At 40.9% G+C, this 25,275-nt stretch overlaps 1 protein-coding gene and 1 long non-coding RNA gene across 2 annotated transcripts in view; one reads left to right on the top strand and one right to left on the bottom strand.

Annotated features, from left to right (window-relative positions):
* The window catches only part of Sppl3 (signal peptide peptidase like 3), a 111,786-nt gene that overhangs the window by 47,756 nt on the left and 38,755 nt on the right, over positions 1 to 25,275 (top strand). The window contains exons 2-3 of the mRNA XM_041646576.1: positions 8,189 to 8,266; positions 24,975 to 25,063. Coding sequence (XP_041502510.1) covers positions 8,189 to 8,266; positions 24,975 to 25,063 — 167 coding nt within the window. The remainder of the gene's footprint in view (positions 1 to 8,188; positions 8,267 to 24,974; positions 25,064 to 25,275) is intronic.
* On the bottom strand, positions 13,075 to 18,017 carry LOC121444861. The gene is made up of 3 exons (XR_005973833.1): positions 17,997 to 18,017; positions 16,192 to 16,251; positions 13,075 to 13,195 (listed from the first exon to the last, which is right to left on the bottom strand). It is a non-coding gene; the product is annotated as an uncharacterized LOC121444861 (long non-coding RNA).

The following is a 25,275-nucleotide window of genomic DNA, read 5'->3' as shown; positions in this document are numbered from 1 at the left end:
TATAAGATAATATTTAAAATCGTAAGAAAAATAATAAATTGCTTGATACTTGTGAAGGAATGATGATATTTTGATACTTAGCAACACCATCTTTTTGTGGTCTGACTCGAGGATGCTGCGGATTGCTGCTAGTTCATACACACAGTTCTTGTGTACAGAGTGGCCATGTGGGTTTAAGGCTTACACACCAATACTAACTTTGTGAAAGAAAATCCACTCATCTCTCCCGCTAAATGCACCATGCAATAGTACATGGTTCTGCTTAACAGATAGTATCCACTGTAAAAATTAGTCCACAGGGAAGAACGAAGAGGTTGTCCTTTAACTTAGCGGCAGTCTTAGCCAGGTGTCCTTGTTGAGAAAACAAGAGGACATAGCAGTGTCTGTTCAAATAGTAAACATTTGGAGCTTCGTGAGCCATATGGTGTCTGTCACAAATACTCAGTGGTTGAAGTGCTGATGTGGCAGCCTCAACACTACATAGAGAATTGGACTTGTCTTTGTCTATTGGGATGTAGTAATTGCCTGTAGTTTGCTGATTTCCTAAAATGTGGTAACCCGTCCCATAGCTATTTCTTTCTCCCTCAACTTCATTCTGCTGCTTTGTATCGTGTGTCCTCGCAAGATTGGGCTCTTGCTCATTTTTTGTACTTTGCATATAAATGATAGATTTGTTAAATTTTTATTTGATAAGATACTGGTTCTGTCAAGCTTACAATACAGTCAGTCACTCATTGTGTAACTGTTTTGAAAAGTACTCACTGGAAGTTTGCCACTGTGCTGACATTACTACTTGCACAAAATTGAACAGTCCGTGATTTTTTTGATCAAAATGTCACTATGTCGTATGGTTCATATTGGGATTTTTCCCTTAAAAAGAAAAAAGAAGGAAAATAATTATGAGCATTATGTGTTTTATTATTATTATTATTATTATTATTATTATTATTATTGAAAAAATTTCCGCCTCCTCCCTGCCTCCCATTTCCCTCCCCCTTCCCCCACTACTCTCCCCTTCCCCCCACTCCTTTCCCCCTCCCTCTCCAGTCCGAAGAGCAGTCAGGGTTCCCTTTATGGGCATTATGTTAGACAGATTGTTTTAAGTCAAAATGATTGGGCTAGCCAGGCCACCACACCTTTAATCCCAGCACTTGGGAGGCAGAGGCCGGTAGATATCTGAGTTCAAGACCAGCCTAACCTTCAGGGCCACACAGAAAAACCCTGTCTCAAAACAAAACAACAACAACAGCAACAACCAAAAAAAAAAAGAAAAAAGAAAAAAAAAGAAAAAAGAACAACAACAAAATGCTTGGGCTGAAAAATCGCTTGCCAGATAAAGTTGCTTACTGACGTGCCCAACAATCTTTTTAATCATTAAAATTTATTTTTGGCCTTGTTGATGTGTCTGAACGTTTTGCTCATCTGTATGTCTGTGCTTCGTGAGTGTGCCTTATGTCTTTAAGGGCAGAGGGTGCTGGATCCTCTGGAACTGGGATTATAGATGCCACTGTGTGAGTACTGGGAGTCAGACCTCGATCCTCTGGTTAATTCTCTCCAGAACATACATGGTAGAAGGAAAACACCAGCCTGTGCAAGTTGTCCACTGACCTTCATACCAGACTGTGGCACATGCACTCCTACACATATGCATCGGTATATACACACAACGTGAATGTACTGAAAATGTAGATGTTAGTGGCCTATATTGTTTGGACTAACCTACCCACCAGAAAAGTCCCACTGTGTGGTTCACAACTCAGTGGCACCTAAAAACTTAGGTCCCTTGAACCCAGTGGCACCTTACTGTAGTACTAATCATGGTGTTGTTCAGCAGGCATGCAAGTTTTGTTTTTGTTTTTAAAGCCTATTTATCCTAGAATGTTCTTGATGAAGCAGTAAAGATTCCTTAAGTAAGTCAATCCTTTTACGCTTTTTAACGAGAAAGTGGGAAGTTCCCACAAGAATCTGTGCATATGACAGTGTCATTGCTCATCTTTAGCAGAGTACCTGTGCAGCTGTGTGACACTAGCTGGGGTAGACATTATCTGTTCTTTAGGGGAAGGTGATTTTTACTTGAAAGAATACAGTGAACACACTAAAGTTAATCAAACTATCAGTTCTTCAAAGCAAAATAAGCCTGGCTAATGGTAAAATTTGAGCTTTCAAATAGAAATTAGAGGTTTGGGGGATTTTTATCTACTGCCACCAGCTTCAGGAATGGCATTAACAGGAATTTTCAAATATTGTATAAGGAAAACTGAACAACTTTCAGAACTGTATGAATTTAGTGCAGCAACAGCTTATATATTGCTTGCATCATCTTACAAAATCTTCTGTGGATAAAAAGATTATCCAAAGTACAAAATAGGCCATCCAGTTCAGATGTAATCTATCCTTGTAATTGTGGTTACTCTATTAACAGAGTTTCAGTTCTCCTCACCTTTAAGAAAACTGCTCTAGTCAAGTGTGGTGGCTCATGCCTGCAATCCCAGAGGCTGCGGCAAGAGGATTGTGATTTCAAGGCTAACCTAAAGTCGGTAGTGAGACCCTGTCTTAATAAATAAAAAGCAACAAATCACCCTATGAACATCAGAGAAAACTGTCTCACCCCCATTATTTGAAACAGTTGTTTAAATACCCACTGCATGCCTGATTTTTTGGCTGGGTTTTCCCCATAGAGTTCAAGCCTGACAACATGTGGCAGTGTGTGAAGTATACACACAGAGTATCCAGCTGTGTTCCAGGTCAGACATGGGGAAGCTTACAAAGGTGTGAAAGAAGGTGTTATTTATGTTCACACACAGTAATTTTATTTTAAATAAATTAACGAATATTTTAAACTTTTCTTTTTTCTTTCTTTCTTTTTTTTTTTTTTTTTTGGTTTTTCGAGATAGGGTTTCTCTGTGGTTTTGGAGCCTGTCCTGGAACTAGCTCTTGTAGACCAGGCTGGTCTCGAACTCACAGAGATCCGGCTGCCTCTGCCTCCCAAGTGCTGGGATTAAAGGCGTGCTAAACTTTTCAATATCTTGGGGTATTTTGTTTTGTTTTGAGATGGTATCAGTTGGTCTAGACGGTTCCTGAACTTCTGCCTCCACATCCCAAGTTCTCTAATTACAGGTTTATATATAATCAAGTTATTCCATTTCTAATAGAGTAAATATCATAAACTCCCACTTACCAAATAAAAGCTTAACTCCAGAGTCCTCAGTTTTAGGAGTGTAATTCGTCACACAGCTGAAAAGTGGGTGGCTGGTCTGAGGCAGCACTCTTGAGAGCTGGAATAGGAGGACTGGGTTTGTTGATGGACAAGAATGCTTTTCATTGTACTGATGCGTGGGACACATTACTCAATAGTGCTCTCTGTGTTTTGGCTTAGCAGAACTTTTTAGTGTTACACACACTCTCTGGTAAAGCAGCTCGAAATAGATTTTAACTGCCCAAGTTTCTAAAGTCCAGCATGGTCCTGACGTTCTTAGGACACACAACAACGTCTTGGATATTAGAGTACTTCTTGGCTTTGTATATTAAAGCAAAGACCTGGTGGGATAGGATTAGAGAATCCATGCTTTTTATACTTAGCCTCAAATATCAGCACCTGACAGGCATCAAGACGTCACTGGCCAAGTTTTCCCGTCTGTGTAAAATATAATAGGCCAACCTGATTTGGGCATGTTCAAATGTATGTAATTGCTTCACATCTCATAAGGATTTGTTTATTTCAGAAAACAGCATAGTTCTTTCTTTAATATACATTCAAAGTCTTTAGGAACAGACCCACCAAAGGGCTCAAGGTACAAGAATTCTCTGACAGTCTGAGATGGAGGGCAGGAAGAAGCTCTGGAATAAGGTTGCTGGGCAAAATTTCCTAGAATTCCCCAACCACCCACCCATTTTCTTGACAGAGCTGTCTCCCTCCCACCCTCTTTCTCCTGTCTGCCTGTCTGAGTTATTATTACCTTTAAATAATAACAGTATGCTTCAAAAAAGCAAGACTACAAAAGCCAAGTCATTGCCTTAAACCACCATCAAGCCAGCCCCAAGGAGAACTTTGTTACATCTCTAGTCAGGGAAAAAGAACAATTTTAAACTGCTTTCCAAAACACCTACAAAAACCATACAAGCCGCTGCCTAACCTCATTTTCAACCAAATTTTAAATTGTAACTACATCAGAAATTCAGTGCAAATGTAAATCATACTAGCATAGCAGTTTTCAAGCACGGCAGCCTTGGCAGAGTTTAAGGGAACAGGAATTTGAATCCATTTCTGGTGCGAGTGCAAAATAGTGTGCCATCTCTGTAGGCAGTGTGGTACAGCCTGCCACATCGCACACGCCTGAGTACAGCTTTCAAGAGTCTGTACAGAGTAGTTTGCTCTAGCAGAAGTTTTATAGTTTTATTTATTTTATGTGTATGAGTGTTTTGTCTGCTTTTATGTATGTGCATCACACGTGTGCTTGGTACCCACAGAGGTCTGAGGATATCGGATCCACTGGACCCACTGCCACCCCTTAGGTGCTAAGCACCTAGCCCAGATCCTCTAGAGAGTATCAAGTACTCTAAAGTGCTGAGGCATCACTCCATCAGCTGGAGTAGAATTTGAAACAGGTCCAGTTTTTGTCCATAAGGGATAGGGGTGGGGAGAACAACCAGGATCGGTGAGGTGAGTTGGCAGTTAAGAGCTCAGGTTGTTCTTTCAAGGGACCTGAATTTGGGTCTAGTTTACCAGCTTAGCTGTCTTGCCAATCCTCATACTTCTAATTATAATCAAAGACTTTGCCTTAGGTTTTGCCAGAGTAGGGCTGTGGCTCTGCGTGCTCGCCTGGCATATATAGCGTCCTGGGTTCAATCCCCAATAAGAAAGAAGAGAGAACTAGCAGTAATCAAATTAGGTTTTTTTCTTTTTTAAATTTTATTATGTGAGTCTATGTTTGTGGACAGTCAGAGGACAGCTTGTAGGCGTAGGTTCTCCTTCCACCATAGGGAACATGGGGATTGAACTCATGTTAACAGGCTTGGCTGCAGACACCTTTACTCACCAAGCCATCTTCTCAGTCATGACTCTAAAAACAAAATTTTATTATTGAAATTTTCAAACATATGCAAAAAGTGGAAGACCATAATAAAATTCTCTGTACTTGTTATTCTAACTTAACTATTTCCCCCTGGTTTTGTTGTTGCTGTTATTTTGGTTTAGGTCTCTCTTACCTTTTTTTTTTCCCCTTGAAGCATTTTATATTTTACGAATGCATATTTTACTTATCAAAGGATGGGTTTAGGTCTTTTAATGTCTCAATCTGGGAGCCCCACTGAGGACAGTTTAGGTGGGCAAAGAGGGTCTACACGGGGAGTTCTGAGCAGCCAGGGATACACAGACTTTCTCTCAAAAACAAGCTAATATCTTTGAGACATTTTCTAGCCAAGCTGTCATTGAACTCTCTAGGTAACTAAAAATGACCTTAGACTTCTGATTTTCCTGACCCCCCTTCCAAGTGCTGGGGCTACAGGCATGGATCACCACATCTGGTTTTAAATAAGGTGTTTCCAAAAGCAAAACAAAAAAAAAGTTTTTTATTGGTTAAAGTGAAAGTCCCAGTTAGACATTAGTTGACAGTTTCTGATTGGGTAATATGCTATCAGGTTTTGATTTACTTAAGGTTGGCGCCATCTAAGCTATGAACTTCTGACTAAACTTTGTTTGTTTTAAATACCCCTAAGTGTTTTATGTATCTATAATAGCTGCTGCTCAGAAACTGACTGCAGGGTTGACCAGATGACTCAGCAGGTAAAGGCACTGGCTGCTGATAAGCAATGACCAGAGATGATCTCCAGAACCCACATAATGGAATGAAAAATTGTACCCTAAGGGTCTCACATACCTATGTGTACACATACACACAAAAGTAAATAAATAAATGTAATGATTATTTCTAAAGATACACTGCCTGTGGACCCTTATGTCTTAACATGAAGTCTTTTTGTTTGTTTGTTTGTTCGTTTTTGTTTTTTTCGAGACAGGGTTTCTCTGTGGTTTTGGAGCCTGTCCTGGAACTAGCTCTTGTAGACCAGGCTGGTCTCGAACTCACAGAGATCCGCCTGCCTCTGCCTCCCAAGTGCTGGGATTAAAGGTGTGCACCACCACCACCCGGCCTGAAGTTTTTATTGTATGCTTTGAATGGGAGCATGGCATTGGGAGCATCTCCAGTAGATGAGACTTCACTTTGTAGCCAAGGATGGTCTTGAACATCTGATTCTTGGACTTCCACATCTGAAGTGAGCAGGTGTGCACCTCCATACCTAACTAAAGGTTAGGACATACAGCCTTTCCTCCTCACTAGGAAGTATTCTGTTCTCCTATTACACACACACACACACACACACAGAGAGAGAGAGAGAGAGAGAGAGAGAGAGAGAGAGAGAGTCTTAGCTCTATTTTTCTTAACTTGAATTTCTTACCAGTTCCTATTTGATATTCATCACTTCGTTAGAGCACTCTTTGTTGAGGTTACCACTCCATGTGACACGGACAACACTGAGTAAATGTGCTATATACTGTGACCTGCTCATCTTAACCAGTGATAGCTCTGTAGAGTGCTGCTGTTGCAGATGGGAAAAATGATGTGTAAAGAGAATGGGTAGCCAGCCTCCAATGACCACAGGATTAAAGCTCAGCATAATCTAACCCTACTCCCTCATTAAAGTGACAGTTGTCCTTGACTCCTTCTCTTTCTCCATTTTGATTTTCTTTCCTGTGGTCCTCCTAACTGATGTTCAGATTTGAAGGGTCCTCAGGCCATCGTCATCTCTGGCCGTTTCCCACTGCTGTTAAGACACACTCGTGCACACCTGTGGACTCATTTAGAGGAAGCCGATAAGCTTCTGCACGTGTACATCTTGCTGTCTCAGTGTACTCAAAACTTCGCTCTGACTCTCCCGCCTCTGTTTTGCTCTTTTTCTGAGTAGTACAACTCAGATAGTCAGTAGAAACCTGGGAATCATCCCCAGGTTGTCCTCTCTTGGTTCCCACACTCAACCAGATCCTGTTTATTGTAGATTATGTGTTTCATTCACCTCTTTCCGCCCCATTCTTAGAGGGGGTCCACCTGCTACCCTTACATGCCATGTCTGTTCTTTCTCCTCTGCAGCACTGCCCACAATTACATTCACTTAGGTTGAGGGGAAAAAGGGAAGAAGTCTCATTCCCCAAGTGGCTCACTCTCAGAATACCTGGCTCATATGCATCATTAAATTGTCAGAATTAGTGTGCTGGGAATGTCGTTGAGTGATAGAGCACTTATTTCAAATGCTTACAATGTATTGAGTTCAGCCCTCAACACAACAGAATCTTTATCTGGTGGTGCACACCTTTAGTCCCAACACTTCAGAGACAGAGGCAGAAGGATCTCTGAGTTTGAGGCCAGCCTGATCTACAGTAGTGAGTTCCAGGACAGTCAGGGCTACATAGAGAGAACTCTTTTTGCTGAATAAAAAAGAGAAATAATAATAATGGTGATAAAGATACTGTTCTGCCCAGGACTGGGTAGTGTGAATGGTGAGTTCCTGGAGATGCTTGAAAATAAGAGTTTGCATAGTTGAGCATGGGAGCTAAGGCATTGATGGTGGGACTGGAGGTGAAGGGTATGAAATTGTAGGGCTGCGATCCATCCGGGTCAGAAGAGAAGCAGCCATCAGGAAGATGTCAGTTTTTTCAGACAATTGAATACAAAGTATAAGATAGTAATTAGTTTTAGATCCTCCCTACCACATCCAAATGACAATAATCAGTAGACATTAGAAAACAAGAAAGGGAATCGAGGAGAGATGTAGTTTTTACCTTATCATTAATTCAAACCAACAAAGGACTATTGGTTATTCATTGTAAACACATAAAAGCATAAGCACTGAGTTTTTTTTATTGGAATAGGTTGATAGTGGATGTTACAAATGTGTTATGTATCATATCATCATACAGAGGTGAAGTTTTTACACCATTATCTTTTAACATCCTAAGAATGTTAGCTAACAATGCTGTGAAGCTCTCAGTGTGTCCCGTGTGGTAAGCTAGCATATCTTGTTTTAGTGGTTTGTGTTGCTAATGCTAACGTACATCTCACTTAGTAAATACAGGGACTGTGAACTCCTTGAGCACCTGCAGCCTGTGAGTTAATATTTGTCCTCTTTATTTCTCTAGGGCCTATTCCCTGGTGGATTCCAGTCAAGTGTCGACATTTCTGATTTCCATTCTTCTGATAGTCTATGGTAGTTTCAGGTAAGATACTCTCCATGGGGTTGTTTTCATTTGCAGGTAGAAGGAACGTTGCTCTGTGGAGAGAAAAGGGTTTTGTAAGGACTTGAGTTCCAGTGGCTAATTCTAATATTTGTTCTTTGGTTGACTGCTGTTAATCATGTTTAACACGTTAAACTTAGGACTTTAGCATATTAATGCAAATGTGGAAAAACTAATTGCTTAAAACTAGGTCCGCAGATAGTGAGTGACTTGTAGAAAAATTGAGCTTATTGGGAAGGCTATAAGGGGAGCTGACAGTGATTTTTCTATACCACAGGGATCAAAAATTAGAAAGACAATTCAGAATACAAAAAAATACATGCTGCAAAATGAATAATAGTCACTGTTATGTTTGTTTGTTTGTTTGTTTCTCTAACTCCAAATCAAAGTGTTAACCAGAGTGCAGCTGTGCTCACGGAGCTGGTAAAATTCTCCTTGTCCTGAAGAATTGCTTCGTGACTAGCATCTTTACAGAAGTTAATTTTCCCTTACTACAAAAGCATTGGCATAGCTTGATCCCTACAAATTGCTAATAATAGACTTTTTTTAAACCTTTGGAAACCATTTCATGTAATTCACCCTGTTACTCTAGTTGAGTGTGGTAAATTACCAAGTCTTCTTTCTCCCTGTTGTCTTTGGGAGTGCTGAGACTGGATCCTGATGACTACATACTCATCCTAGCACTCAGTCATATGACTAGGAAGAAAACATAAAGAAGACAGACAGATGTCCCCTTCTCAGACAATCTTCCGTTGAAGGAGCTATAGTGGGTGTGTAATTCAGATCATTGTGTGGCTGACACAACCAAAAATGAAGGCTGTGGCCTGGAGAGAATGGCTCAACAGCCAAGAGCATTCCCTGCTCTTCCACTTGATGCTTTGGTTTCTAGAATCCGTTGTAAGTCCAGCTCCAAGGGGTCCAACACCCTCTTCTGGCCTCTGAGGGCACCAGGACACGTATGGTATACACTCAGACACAGCACACATACACATAAAATATGAAAATGAAAGTAAAGGTGCTTGGGAAATTTTAAGTTAAAATTTCATGAAACAGCACGAATAATAAATACATCAGCAAAAGGATTTTGAACTACCTAATGTTTCTGGATGTTGATACTTTGTGAAATCACAGACTTTCAGTTCTTTATTATAGCCATTGTAGAAGAAAGATGTAGCACTATATACACACACTGACTAAAGTTTTAACCACAGAGATGTCTACAGAAGCCTTAAGCTCTTTTGCTGGTTTGTTGGCTTTTCTGTTTGGTGTTGTTGTTGGTGGTGTTTTGTCAACACAAGCTAGACTCCTCTGGGAAACAGGGAGCCTCTGTTAGATGACTTCTCCATCAGATTGGCCTGTAAGCAAGTCTGTGGGGCATATTCCTGATTAATGATTGATGTGGGAAGGTACAGCCTTCCAAGGCAGTGCCATCCCTCGACAGGCAGTACAAGTGGTCCTGGGTTGTGTAAGAAAACAGCTGACAAGCATGGAGGGCCAGCCAGTGAGGAGCATTCCTCTGGTTCTGCTTCAGAGTCCCTACCCTGATTCAGTGATAGACTGTGATCGGGGTTTGTGAGCCAGATAAATCGCTTTCAGGTGTGATGTTTCTCCAGCAGAGTAAAATAGGACACATTTCTATTTATGTATGTATTTACTTTGAGACAGAGTCTCTATATATAATAACCCTGGCTGTCCTGGAACTCCCTCTTAGACCAGGATGGCTTCAAACTCACAGAGATCTGCCTGCCTGCCTTTGCCTCCTTAAGTACTGGAACTAAAGACATGTGTCACCATGCCCGGTTTAAGACTGCTTGTTATTTGAGACAGGGTTTTTCTGTGTAGCCCTGAACTGTTCTGGAACTCCCTCTGTAGACTATGCTGTCCTTGAGCTTGCCTCCCGAGTGCTGAGATTAAAGGTGTGGACCACCATCGCCCAGCTAGGACACAATTCTTAATCAGTTTTAGGAAGCCATGGCAATTTAGAACCTTACCAAAGTGATCGATATTATCCATATTTTGTGTTTTTACCCCTATTTTATCTTTTATTGCCACTGATACCATGTATCAACATTTAAAAAAAAACTTACAATTTAAAACAAAAAGAGGCATCTTTAGAGTTACAACTCATACCACTTTTATTAGTGAAAATTACCTTTTCTTTCATACACACACACATATACACAGAGTTGTGTACATTTAGAACGTTCCTTTATATACTGATTCTTTTCACACAACACCCCAAGTATTTTCAGTAGTCATCATATTAGTGTTTAGTAATTCAATATTTCTTCATGCTGTTTTTGTTGGACATGTGAGCTGTTAACATTTTGTATCTTTTTTTCACCTTTGGTTGAACTCTATTATTAAGATAAACATTTAGGGCCAGTTAAAGTGGCTCAGCAAATAAAGGCACTCGTTACACCAGCTCAGAAATTCAAGTCAGATCCTGTAGACACAAGCTTATGTCCCACCTGGTTCTAGTCCCACAGTCTTTCAGTACCAGAGAAGCACACAGAGGCTTATATTAATTAGAAACCATTTGGCCTATTAGCTTAGGCTTATTATTAACTAGCTCTTACAACTTAAATTAATCCATAATTCTTGTCTATGTTTAGTCATGTGGCTTGGTACCTTTTCTCAGTAAGGCATTTTCATCTTACTACTTCTAATCTGACTCGTGATTGCATCTCTGCCTTTCCTCTTTCCAGAATTTTCCTAGTCTGGTTGTCCCAGCTATACTTCCTGCCTGACTACTAGTCAGTCAATGTTTTATTAAACCAATATAAGTGACATATCTTTACAGTGTACTGGTGTGGGAGGTCCTTCTGTCTATGTGTTGCTCTCATTGGTTAATGAATAAGGAAATTGCCTTGGCCTGTTGATAGGGCAGAACTTAGGTAGGCGGGGAAAACTAAATGGCAAGCTGGGAGAGAGGAGGCAGAGTCAGAGGAGAAGCCATGGATCCTCCACCTGAGACAGACGCTGGTTAGAATCTTTGCGGGTAAGCCACATCCATGTGGTGATATACAGATTAATAGAAATGGGTTAAATTAATATAAGAGTTAGCCAGTAAATAGCTAGAGCTAATGGGCCAAGCAGTGTTTTAATGAATACAATTTCTGTGTGGTTATTTTGGGGCTAAGCTAGCCAGGTGACCGGGTCAAACAAGCAGGCCCTCCCCCTACAGTGTACAAAAGCATTATCCCACAGCAAGATCCCTTGAATCCATGTAAAAGGAAGGAGAGAACCAACTATGCAAAGAACCTCCCCCCCCGCCATGTGAAATATATTTGTTTAAAGATAAACATTTAAAAGTTGAAATACATGAACTGTCTCTTCCTACTACATGTTGCTGTATTAGTTCCAGAAAATTGCACCAGTTCAAGATTGGGCAGATCTTAGCATTGTATTAAAGAGAGTAACAGAATTGTTGTATAGGTGTTAAGGGTCTCTTTGGTGAACTTCTTGGTTTACAGTGAGAAGACTGGAGCACTGCTTTTGTGCCTGGGAGAGCAGAAGACATCAGAGCTACAGATAGATGTGAGCCTTCAAATGGGTGCTGGGAACTGAACTTGGGTTCTGTGCAAGAGCAACAACTGCTTTTAACATCTGAGATATCTCTCCTGCCCATTTTGTTTCTTTGTTTGGCAAGGTCTCACTGTGCTGTGCCCTGGCTGTCCTGGAGTTTGCTGTGTACACCAGACTGCTCTTGAACTCACAAAGCTCCAACTTCCCGATCCATAATAACTACTCATCTCCCTAGATGTGCCTGCTCAGGACACCCCAGCCGTGATTCTTAGGATGTGACCCCTTGTCATTGTCTGCTTTCATTGCTCTGTTTTTAACAGCATCCATACCTGTTAGTGTATTTCACTTCTTTTTATTGCTGAGTAGCTTTTCTGGCTGACTGTGCTGCTGCTATTTTGGCTGTTATGAATAACAGTGCTGTGAATGCTTATGTATAAGTGTGGGTGTGAGAGTACATTTTTATTTCTCTTCAGTAGCAGAAATACTAGATGATATGGTAATTCTTTGATTTAACATTTTAAGAATTGCCACTGTTTTCCAAGGCATCTGTACCACTTTACGTTCTCACCAGCATTGTACGAGTTTCTTCATATTTTCACCAACAGTTCTCTAATGTTAGTGTTTTCTTCATCTTTACTAGCATGTATTAATTACATATCATAGACTTCAACTATCTGATTTCCATACCTGTATATCAGTATTTTCCCCTTAGTTCATGCAAGCACATTACTTTCTTATTCCCTTCCTTTTGACTCTATTCTTCTTCCCAAATAGTCCTTTTCTGCTTGCATGTTTTCTTCTTTGTTATTACTGTTCAGTCTAGACTCAGCATATAAAAGGAAATATGATTTTTATCTTTCCCAGCCAGGTTAATTATACTTAATATAATGAATTCCACTTTTACCTATTTTCCTGCAAATGGTATACTTTCATTTCCTTTATGGCTAAATTCTGTGTGTGTGTGTGTGTGTGTGTGTGTGTGTGTGTGTGTGTGTGTGTTCCGTTGGTTCATTAAAAAACATCAAAGGAAATGCATGACTTGCCTATTACCACACATTGGTGTGGGGTATCTCTGTTGCATGCTGACTTAGCTTCCTTTGACTCTGTAACTAGAAGTGATTATCAGGATCTTACTGAAGTTTTCTTTGTTGTTGTTGTTTTTGTTTTTGTTTTTTCAAGAACCTGCATCCTGGTTTCCATGGCATTGGAACTAATTTATATTCCCACCAGCTAGGTGCACATAATGTATTCCCTTTCCTACCTGTGTCCTTAACAAGCATTTGGGCTTAGATATGTTGTTTGTTTCTTGATGGTAGCCACTCTGGGTTAAGATGGAACCTCAGCATCATTTCAGTTACCCATTGTCGTCATTCTTCTGTGATCCTATGGGTATAAAGTGGTACCTCATTATAGCTTTGGCTTGCATTTCCTTAGTGACTTACTGTGTCCCCCATTTTTTCATGTGTTTTGTCATTCATGTAGATTTTTGTGGCCCCCCACCCCATGAGGGTCAAGTCCAGGGTCATAAGCATGCCATACTTACACCGAGTCCCTCTCCCCATTTTTATCTTCCTAGTGTTGAATTTAAGAGTTCTTTACATACTGTGAAGATGTCTTTACTGGTTACATACTTGCAAAACATTTTTTCTTTCTTCCAGTCTCTGGGTTTCTCTTTTCATTTTCTATATAATTGTAGTTGTATATTTCCTGGTGGACTGACCTTTGTAAATTATCCCTCTGTATCAGTGGTTCTCAACTTGTGGGTCAAGATCCCTTTGACAAACTTCTGTCTCCAAAATGTTTGCATTATGATTCACAACAATTGCAAAATTACAGTTATGGAGTAACAATGAAAATACTTTTATTGTTGGAGTCACCTTAACATGAGGAACCATATTAAAGGGTTGCAGTGTTAGGAAGGTTGAGAACCACTGTTTATACCTTCCTAACAATTTTTGTTACTATTTTACTGAGTCTGATGTTAGTATACCAACTCAAAGTCTTTTAATTTTTTTTTAATTTTCAAGAATTTGTTAAAGATGTATCAAAATCAAGCTACAATGACAGATTTAAATGGCAGCCTTGGGAATCCCAAAATTCTTTTTTTTTAACATTTATTTTTTTAGTGATGTGTATGTAGGGTGTGTGCACATACAAGTGCATCATTTCATAGCCTTCCTTGGAGGCGTTCAGATAAATAAATGTTTGTTAAATGATTCATAATACTCTTTGATAGAAACATTTGGGAAGTATTTCAGTCAAAATTGAGGCTATACAACCAACAGCAGGGGCTGTGGTCTGGATGACAAGTTTACTCTAGAGAATAGCCTGAGGTTGTCATGCTGTCTGGCTGTTGATCCCACAGTTCTTCCTGACCATGGCGCTCTTAAATACAGTGGTGATCCAGATGTGTGCTGTTGCCAGCTGAATACGGACCGCCTTGTGCATACCATGTTTCTCCTTGTCCTAAGGCACATAGTGTAGGTTTTCCACAACAGGCCAAGGACTTTGCTCAGAAAATCCTTTAGAGTCTAAAGCATGAGTTTATTTCCAAGCATTGGTGGGGTAAGAGTGTAGTTCAGTGTAGAACACTTGACCTGCCTGTCATGTTCACTCTGGTTTTGAGCTGCAGTGGCACAAATTACTAAGTTTTTGGTGTTTGTGTTGCCTGTACATGTTATGTGGGGGTATATTATGGTGGAGTCCTCAACAGCACTCTACCTTATTTTTTAAGATAGCATCCCTCACTGAACCTGGAACACATCAATTCGGTAGCCTGAGTAGCCAGTAAGCACTATGAATCCTTCTCTCTCCAGCCCTAACACTGGGGCTATAGATAACCCTACTGCACCTGGCCTTTACTCTGCTCCTGGGGATCTGGGCTCAGGGCCTCGTGCTTGTGTGGTTTAACTGACTGAGGCATCTCCCCAAATTTTATTCCTTTTTTCAAATTTTATTTCTTATGATTTAATTCTTACCTTTAAACAAAGAAAAATTATAGTTAGATCTCTACCTCAGCCTTATTAAAGACTTACATTCAGTGTGCTAAACAACTTCCTGCTATAATGTTATGATAAACTCTTGTCGTGACCATGATCTATTTGACACTAATTAGTTGACCTTTGGATTCCACTCAGCTCAGGATTAAACCGTAGCATCATGTCGAAAGTTGCTGACCTGACATTGTCTGCAGTGAGACAGTACACACGCACAGGTCAGAGGAACTGCATAATGCAGTGATATGAAAGCTATCCTTAGCACATTAGTACATGGAAGACTCTAAAGTGGTGTGTCTGTCCTAGAAGTGGATGGGGAGATGGCTCGGTAGGTAAGAAAGTGGAATGATCTTTGTTCGCCTCTCCAGCACACATGGTAGTGTGTACCTGTAACCCTGGCTTTCGGGGATGGACACAGGCAGATCCAGTAAGCTTAGCCCAAACAGCCATGTTCAGTAACAGACCATCTCAAAAACTGAGGTGGAGGCCAGGCGGTGGTGGCGCACGCCTGTAATCCCAGCACTCGGGAGGCAGAGGCAGGCGGATCTCTGTGAGTTCGAGACCAGCCTGGTCTACAAGAGCTAGTTCCAGGACAGGCTCCAAAACCACAGAGAAACCTTGTCTCGAAAAAAACAAAAGAAAACAAAAACAAAAAAAAAAAAACTGTGGTAGAGTATGATAGAGGAAGATGCCAGAAGACTTCCTCTGTCTCCCGCAGGTGCTCACATGGGTATGTGTTCCTGTGTACAGCACACAACACACACACACACACGGAGAGAGTGTAAATACATACTAAATGTTCTGGGGCTCTCTTGCTTTGTACTATTGTTGTTGTTATTTTGCATGTTTCGTATTGTGGCTTTTGTGTTATTTTTCTGGGGGTGAGGGGCTAGAGGTCTTGTTTGGTGAGTAGCTAAAGGTCAGGCAGGGGACATGAGATGATAACACAATAGCACTAGTGCTGGTTTGCTAGGACCGCCTAACAAAGTGCCGCAGACTTCCTGGTTAGACAGCAAAGAGCTTTACTTTAGTTCTAGAAGCTGAAAGTCCAGCATATAAGATGCCACCAAGGAGGCCTTCATCCTGACACCTCTCCTTGCATCATGGATTTGATCTTCACAGATAGATGGTGCCTTCATACGTTTTTTTCTCCTGACTACACAGATGTCTGGAAGGACCATCTGTCTCTCCCTTTCTCTTCGCCACATATGCTCATTTTCTGTGATACCATTTTAAGCCAGGTGTGGTAGCACACACCTTTAATCCTAGCACTTGGAGAACACAGGCAAGTGTATTTCTGTGAATTCAAGTTCAGCTTACTAGTCCAGTCCTAAGACTGCACAGTGAGTCTAAGGGAGGGGTAGAAAAAGAAAACAATCTTACCTGTAATATTTAAAACTGTCTGCATTCAGTCAGTCACATGTTCAGGTCCTGTAGTTAAAACTACAGATAAGAATCTTGTGAGTGTACTGTTCAGTCCAACTTAACTTAATAATGATCATATTACTGTTCAGACTACAATACTCTGAATGATTTTGAAGCGGGGTACTTTAATCTTGCTATGAAAATATAATGAATAATTGCCTAGGAATTTGTAGTCCCCTGCTTATAGGGTTACTCTGGAAATCGTGCCTTGGTCAGTGTGGCACACTTCTTTAATCCCAGCAGGAAGACTAGATAGGCGAATCTCTGTATCTCTGTGAGTTTCAGGATATCCAGGACTGTTACACAGAAAAACCTTGTCTCAGAAACAAAAGAGAGAGAGAGAGATATCTTGGACTGGGGAGTTCCAGTTCAGTGGTAGAACGTTTGCATGGCACATCTGAAGACTTAGGTTCCATTCCCAGCACTGAAGAAGGAGCCATTTTGGCACAGTGCCTGGCCAGTGAGTCAGTTAAGGCTAGCTGTTATAAACTGAGTGTGCTGGCACACTCCTGTTATCCTTGCAGTGAGCAGATAGAGGCAGGACATCAGAAGTTCAAGGACATGTTTGGTTACATAGTAACTTCAACCCAGTCTCACACTGTCCTTCCCTTGACCACCCCCAATAAAACCCAGCTGTCATCATTGTGGCCCCAGAATATTTCCAGCTACTTCATCAGAATACCATCCTCTTCTCTAATATGCATCTATGGTGGGTTAGATGGTCAAGAGACAGGATTTCTTTGCTATATAGCCCAGGCTGGCCTCAAACTTGCTGTTCTCCTCTATCTTCCTCTTGAATGATGACTGTGTGCATCAATAACTGATATTTGCCTCATATAACTTGACCTACTACTACTTCCTGTTCAGTTATAGTTTATGTAAAGTGGAAATAAAAATAATTGGTTTGGTTATTTTTTTTAAGACAGGATTTCACTGTGTAACACTGGCTGATTAAGATTTTTAATCCAAACTTGCTCTCCTCTTGCCTCAGCCTCCCAACTACTGGCATTTTGGGCTTGTGCCACCATGTCCAGTTCCTTCTGTTGCTCATTTTTCTTACTTTCTCATTGTATATGTATTTGTGTGTGAGTGGTGTGTTTGTACCCCAACATGCATGTGGAGGGACCACTCTGTGGAGCTGATCCTCTCCCTCCATGTTTATGTGGATCAATTTCAGATCATCAGGCTTGCACAGCAAGCTCTTGACCTGCTAAACTGTCTCGCAGCCCACGGTGATCATTAAAACATTGATTTCAGTAAGCAAATAGCCAGGTGCAATTTGAATGGAGTGTACAGTAATAACATTTTGGTGTGTGGGCATCATATTATGTTATTGCACAGCAGTAATAAGATTATGGTGGTGGGACAGGGCTGGGAGAATGAGAGTAATTATCTTTGAAGACAGAACAGACTGTTCAAGGTCTAGCCAAACACTTTGATGTCCGTCGTTAATAAGTTACCAAGTAAGTGAGGATAAAAGCCCATAATTCAAAATAGTCCCAGCGCTCTGAGGCAGAAGTCTTCTGCAAAGGCAGTATTTAAACAGTTGGAATCTGCTGTCAGCTGTGTGAGTATACCAAGCTATTGCTGGATTCCAGTCACAGAGGCCTGCCCAAGCCAGGCCAGCAATCCTAACACTTCCCAGCTTGAGCCCTCCACTTCACTTACACAGATTTCTGTGTATGCAGCAGTGACCCTTAATGATCAGACAAGGCTTGATTTTGAGCAGGATTGAGGCAACTGAGAAACTCAAAGTCACTTACATAAGACCTGGTAGAAGTGGTCGTCTCCATAACTCCTTGTGCTGCAACAGGACTTGCCAGCAAGACAGTGAGAGATGCATTTGGTTGCTTGGTTGATTTGTTCGGGAGTTTTACTGTAAGATACTCTTTAAAAATTACACGTACAGATGTGTATTTGTTGGGGAATGTGTTTGTGTGAGTACAGGTACCCAGCTGAGTCCAGGAAGCATCCAGTTCCTTGGAGTTGTTACAGGTTACTAACCACCCACATTGGGCACTAAAAACCAAATTCAGGTCCTCTCAGAACAGAGTACACACTCTTAACTGCTGAGCCATGTCCCTGGTACTTGCTTTTTTTTTTTTTTTTGTAAGACCTCTAGGTAGTCCAGGCTATTCTCTAATTTGTAAAATCTCCTGCCTCAGCCTCCTGTATGCTGAGATTATAAACCTGTGCTGCCATGCCCATCTTCAAGGTAGAGAGTTTTTTTTAAGGGAGCAGGATGTGGCAGTTCGCTTCTTTGCAAAAGTTTCACTATATATTTATGTTTATGGGTGTGTTCGTATGAGTACAGGTGCTTGAGGAGGCCAGAAGCAGGTGTTGATTGGTTCCCTGGAGCTGGAGTTACAGTGGCCATGCTAAAGTCCAGGAGAGTGATCACAAGTCCTCTATGAGAGCAGTTCACGCTCTTCATGGCTGAACTCTCTCCAGCTCCTATTTTTTCTGATGCTGCTTTTATTTTTATTACATGCAAGTAAGTGGGTTTGTAACCTTTCCTATGTATATTCTCATTCTACTTTGTCCTCTGTCACCAGTGACCTTCCACTCCAGTCCTCTCTTTCCCACAAACACACCCTTTCTGCCTTCTTGGTATATATTCTTTTTGACTTCCTTTGCTGTGCCTTTAGACACAGTTCATCAGAATCAGCTGGAATAGGAAAGACAAATATCATATTGTTCCCTCATATGTGGAATCTAGATTTATATACATGTATGTTGTTGGACTTTCTTTGGACTGCCAGCTCCCCAATAATGACACAGAGACCTCTTATTAATTATGTAAGCTTGGCCTTTAGCTTAGGCTTGTTCCCAACTAGCTCTTAGAACGTACTATTTGTATTATTCTATGTTCTGTCACATGGCTAGTTACCTATCCTCCATAATGTATGTCCAACTTCTTCAGTGTCTTGCTAGTGTCTCCTGCTGTGCAGATTCTAACCCTGAGTTCCTCTCTCTGCCCAGAAGTCCCACCTATTACTGCCTACCAGCCATTCAGCTCTTTATTAAACCAGTCAGGTGCCTTAGGCAGGTAAGGCAAGACAGACACATCTTCACACAATGTAAACAAATATCCCACAACACATCTACATAATACATATATAAGAAATGAAGTAGAAAGGATGGCTGTAAGAGAAGAGGAGGGAGGTCTAAAGGTAGAGTTCTTAGTAGCTCTCAGCTAATAATAAATTGAAAGAGCTAAATAGTCCCTTAACCTGGCTAGCGCTGACCTCAGCACCCAGGTTCATTCTCCCATCTTCGTAGAGAGGCTGTGTAATGACTGTGCCTCCAGTCAGACCAGAAAGGCAACTGGCAGCTTTCCAGTCCAGAGTGTCAGGGTGTGCCAGAGTAGTGGAAGCCTGGCCCCAGGGCAGAGATGTAAATAAAGATTCTTGTAAAGTTACCCAGCTGTCACCAGAGTCAGAGAAGCAGTGTGGACATAACAAATGTACTTACTGTTATTATATTCATAAGTGGATTTGAAAACTCAGATTACTGCACATCTTCCCAAACTATGCCCACAGGGAAGAGGCAGTCTGTGTTCCCCTGGCTGCAGAGATGTCTCCATGCACTGCATCACCAGTCTAGACGTCCCAGCCTTTCAGGTGATTAGCGCTGTCATGAGACCTAATGAATGTTAGGTACAGAGGGGTGGAACCGTTCATTGAAAATTACCATAGGTGTTGTGGCAAAAGAAATTCATTTTAAAATGTCATGTACAGGATTTTTTGGGTTTTTTTTTATGTTTTATTGTTGTTTTATAGACCTAATTAGAAGCAAGAAGTAACAGTTTGTCCAACATCCAGTCACTATAACAATTCCTCTAGGACCGATGGGATTGGATAGTTAAATTAGTCTTTCATTTAGATCCTTTGGTAGATCTAAAAATAAATATAAGATCCCAAATGTATATAAGCAGATGAATGTTAGAATTATAAAACTAAATAGTCTAGATTTGTTTATTTTTGTTGTTATTGTTATTATTATTATTGGTCTCTCAGTGTGTGTGTGTGTGTGTGTTTGCATACAAAATACAAAAAGTGACGTTTTCAAGATAGTGTTCTACAGACAGCAAAGGAAAGCAATTCTGACTCATAATGAGTGATCCCTGTTTCCTGGCTCAAGCTTCTATACCATGCAGCAAAAGCATTCCCTGAGTCAAGAGAGATTTGAGAGAGTATGGATCCATGCATGTGAGGAAACTATGTGACAGTATCTGAAGAAAATGTCTGTTCCCATTGTAGCCAGCTTGGAACAATTTATCATTCACATGGCATCTGATTATTGTCGGATCAAATGGTCATCTGATTAGGTCTATAAAACATGTAGAGTGGGCTGGAGAGATGGCTCAGAGCATTGTCTGCTCTTCCAAAGGTCCTGAGTTCAATTCCCAGCAACCACATGGTGGCTCACAACCATCTGTAATGGGGTCTGGTGCCCTCTTCTGGCCTGCAGGCATACACACAGACAGAATATTGTATACATAATAAATAAATAAATACTTAAAAAAAAACATGTAGAGTACTCAGTGATAGAAAGTAATTTCCGAGACCAACTGCTGCTTCACATCACTCCATAAGCACCAGAACAACAACTGAGCAAGTGAGAAATTAGACAAAATATATAGTTGTAGAGTGAAGTTAAATAATACACTGGATTGTATGGCACTATCAGCTATTAGACATTTCAGAGAAGATAGTGGACCTAAAAATGAAGAAATAGAGACTGCCCAAAAAGAAGCAGGGAAGAGCATCACTGAAAAGCAGAGACCTGTCATTGCCTCTCCTGTCACACCACTCCCTCAGGAAGCTGCCACAAAAGGATCACATACTGAGACCCCTGCCTCACCCGTCCCCAGCTACATAAAGGTGAGATCATTGCCATATATTTTTAGAGTTGTTGAAAACCAGAATTCACAGATCCAAGAGCCTCAGTAAACTCCAAACACAAGAAGCTGGATTTATAGTGCCTCAAGGTACAGCACAACCTGCATGTAATAGCTCAGAACCAGTTAGAAAAGGAGATCCAGAAAGTGGCAAGAGGCAGGGTCATCTGCAGATGGGTGGGGTTATCTACAGAGATGGAAAGACGAAGATGACAACTCAGTTCATCATTAGAAAAGAAAAACACAATGTCAAGACATTAGAAATAAGCTCATCACTGTAAGATTCTATGGCAAAAAAAATATCTTTCAGGAATGAAGAAAAAATATTTTTAGATAACAGAACCTGAAAGAATTTGTCTTCAATTTCCAGCAGCCACATCGTAGCTCACAGCCATCTGTAATGAGATTTTGTGCCCTCTTCTGGCCTGCAGGGATACATGGAGGCAGAATACTGTATACATTATAAAGAAATAAATCTTTAAAAAAAAAAACTTTCTAAAGGAAATCCTTCAAACCAAATCAAAGTAGCAGCACTTGAGCTGAGTGTGGCTAAGAGGCAAAGCAGACCCATATCTGCAAGTTTGAGGCCAGCCTGGTCGTCATGGTAAGTTCCAGGCCACCTAGAGCTACATAATAAGACCCTTTCTTTAGAAAAATTTTAAAAAATAGCTGTTTGTGTCTGTAGAGGTGGCTTGGTGGTTAAGAGCGCTGACTGCTCTTCCAGAGGACCTGGGTTCAGTTAGAGCCATCTGTAACTCCAGTCTTAGGGGATCTGATGGCCTCTTTCTGATCTCCATGGACTTCTACAAATGAGGTCCAAGACAGCCAGGGCCACAGAGAAACCCTGTCTCAAAAACCTATAAGGAAAAAAAAAAAAGAAAAGAAAAACCTGGATCAGGATATTGCTCAACCCCTAAAGTGACTTCTGCACAAACATGAAGACCTGAGTTCAAATCCCCAGAGCCCACATAAAAACTGGGTGCGGCACAACTAGTAGACAGAGACAGTTGGATTTCCGGAACTCTAGTCAGCCAGTCCAGCCTAATCCGAGATAGAAGTGGAGAATAATAAAGGAAGACATTTAATATTAACCTCTAGCCTCCACACATCTGCACCCTTACATATACACAGAAAAACATAATTGCTGTAAATATAAAATTTAAAAAGTTAAAAGGGCAAGCCAGGCAGTGGTTGCACATGCCTTTAGTCCCAGTACTCAGGCAGTAGAGGAAGGTATGGATTTCTCTCCTGAGTTTGAGGCCAGTTTGGTCTACAGACCAAGTCCCAGGACAGCCAAAGCTACACAGAGAAACCCTGACTGGGGGGGGGGGGGACAAATAATAAATAAAGACTTTAAAAGACTCAGAAAAGATGCATGTTGCTTATACTCATCAATGAGGAGATAGAGTTCTCTGTCTGCATTTCCACAGACAGAGAACATAGCCCTGAGTGTTAACTTTTATAAGAGAACATTGTTGTGGAATATTTAACTATATAAAGTTATGTTGCATTTGTTTAATTATGTAAAGATATATTGCACTTGTTCATGTCATGGAATATTTAACTATGTAAAGATATGTTACATTTGTTTAATTATGTAAAGATGTGTTGCTGTTTACCTTGCCTGCCTAAGGCACCTGATTGGTCTAATAAAAAACTGAATGTCCAATAGCAAGGGAGGAGGTATAGGTGGGATTTCTATGCAGGGAGAGTAAGTAGGAGGAGGAATTTAGACCGAAAAGGAGACAACAGAGAGATGCCAGGGGTCAGACAGACAGACAGACAGACACAAAAGAAGGAAAGTAGGACATACAGAACAAAAGAAAGGTAAGAAGCACTGAGGCAAAATGTAGATGATTAGAAATAGGTTAAATTAGGTTAAAAGAGCTTGGTGGGACAAGCCTAAGCTAAGGCCAAGTATTCATAATTAACAATATTTCCCTGTGTCTTTATTTTATATTTCTTTTCGTATGTGCACGCACGCACACACAACTTGCTGTAACCAGTTCTCTCATTCCACCACATGGGATCATGGACTTGCAGCAGAGTCATCTTATTGGGCCTCCTAAATGCCTATTCATATATGATAAAAGATCTTCAAATTAAAACTGGTAGACAGAAGAAAACAAAGCCCACAAATATAACTAAAGATAAATATCCCTCATTCAATAACTGAACAAGACAAGTAGGAATAAAATGAACAACAGTATAGTGAATTTAATGTTCTTATATGTCTGTGTCATGTGTGCATGCCATGTACAGGTCAGAGGTGTCTTCTTCCTCAGTCTGTCTCTCATGGAACTTTGAGCTCATCAGTTGGGCTAGACTGGCTGACGAGTAAGCTTCATGGATTGCCTGGTTCTTTCTCCCAGCACTTGATTACATATGTGTGCCACCATATGGTATGGTTTCTAGGGATCCAAACTCAGGACTGCGCTGCAGTCTTGACTGAGCAATCTCTGTGGGGTTACTCTAGCTGGCGTTTGTGAAGTGCCCCCAAACAAAACCACGTTCCTACCATACGGGAAGATATTTGCTAATATTGGACATATCAAAATATATGAAACAAGCTGGAATAATACAAACATCATCTGTACTCCTTATTAACTCATGCTACCATACAAAATACCATATAACCTAGGTGGCTTAGACAACAGAAATTTACTTTCTCAGGGTTCTGGAGGCTGGAACTCCAAAATGAGATGCATGATTGGACTGTTGGCCAGACTGTCAGACCCAATTAACGTCAGCATCTCAGTGCGTAAGGTTCCCAGCCTTGTCCTTCCCAACACTTGGACTGTTAATCTAGCTTTTGATTCTTGCCATTCTCTACAAGTTCTTACCAGTTACATGATTGCAGGTATTTTCTACCATCTTGGTGTAAGTGGCCTTTGTTTATCTTTATTTATTTTATTTATTCATTTAATGGTTTTTCGAGGCAGGGTTTCTCAGTGTCACTGCCCTAACTGTCCAGGAACTAGCTCTTGTAGACCAGGCTGGCCTCGAACTCAGAGGTCCACCTGCCTCTGCCTCCTAAGTGCTAGGATTAAAGGCAGGCACCACTACCACCCAGTTGTTTATTTTATTTATTTTTAAGAACGTTGTTAGAGGGGCTGGAGAGATGGCTCAGTGGTTAAGAGCATTGCCTGCTCTTCCAAAGGTCATGAGTTCAATTCCCAGCAACCACATGGTGGCTCACAACCATCTGTAATGAGATTTAGTGCCCTCTTCCGGCCTGTGGACACGCACAGACGGAGTATTGTATACATAATAAATAAATGAATAAATATTTAAAAAAAAAAGAACGTTGTTAGAAGCACAGATGTTTTCACCTTAGAGAGTTTTCAGTGTACCCTCTCTAAAAACTGTTGCTTGGTACAAAAGTCCCAAAATGTGCTTGCTCTTACCCAGCATTTCTCTGTCCAGATTTTTATCACAAGAAAATAAAGCCAGGCAACAGTGGTACCCACCTTTAATCCCAGCACTCCAGAGTCAGAGGCAGTCAGAGTCCTGTGAGTTTGAGGCTAGCGTGGTCTACAAGAGCTAGTTCCAGGACAGCCAGAGCTGTTATGCAGAGAAACCCTGTCTTGAAAAAGCAAAAGAAAGGAAATAAAGAAGGATGGGTGTTAAGAGAGACTGACTGAAAGATCCAGCTACACTGGAGTGCATTTTGTAGCCAGGAGAATTCTTGAACTGACACTGGTAGACTGTATCCGTAGTTAGGAGAGAGCATCATTTCCCTAGTAACTTAACATTTTAGAACACTGTCTAATGACTGGCCTTGTTAAGTTCTTTCTTAAGCAAAACTGAAATTTACCTGTTCAATTTTTTTTTGCAGGTCTCTTAATATGGACTTTGAAAACCAAGATAAGGAGAAAGACAGTAGCAGCTCTTCCGGGCCTTTCAATGGCAATAGCACCAATAACAGTAAGACTCTCCTGTCAGTCATCCCACCCCCATGTGTTCACCTCAGCTGGCCTCCCTCTGCTTCTAGTTAATCATATGATGGGCTTTGGTTTGATAGACCAATAAGTAGTCTAATACAGATAGTACAATCTGTCATCTGCTACACTGTTATATTCTAAATCTGTACCCACTGACTGCTTAAGCCTAATGCTCACTTCCATCAAGATAAGTGG

Source organism: Microtus oregoni, unplaced genomic scaffold (assembly GCF_018167655.1).
Source record: "Microtus oregoni isolate MIOR12 unplaced genomic scaffold, Mior012 000003F_ref0000135, whole genome shotgun sequence".
In the NCBI taxonomy this organism is placed as follows: domain Eukaryota; kingdom Metazoa; phylum Chordata; class Mammalia; order Rodentia; family Cricetidae; genus Microtus; species Microtus oregoni.
The sequence above is the reverse complement of the archived record's forward strand: the minus strand, read 5'-3'. Positions and strand labels throughout refer to the sequence as shown.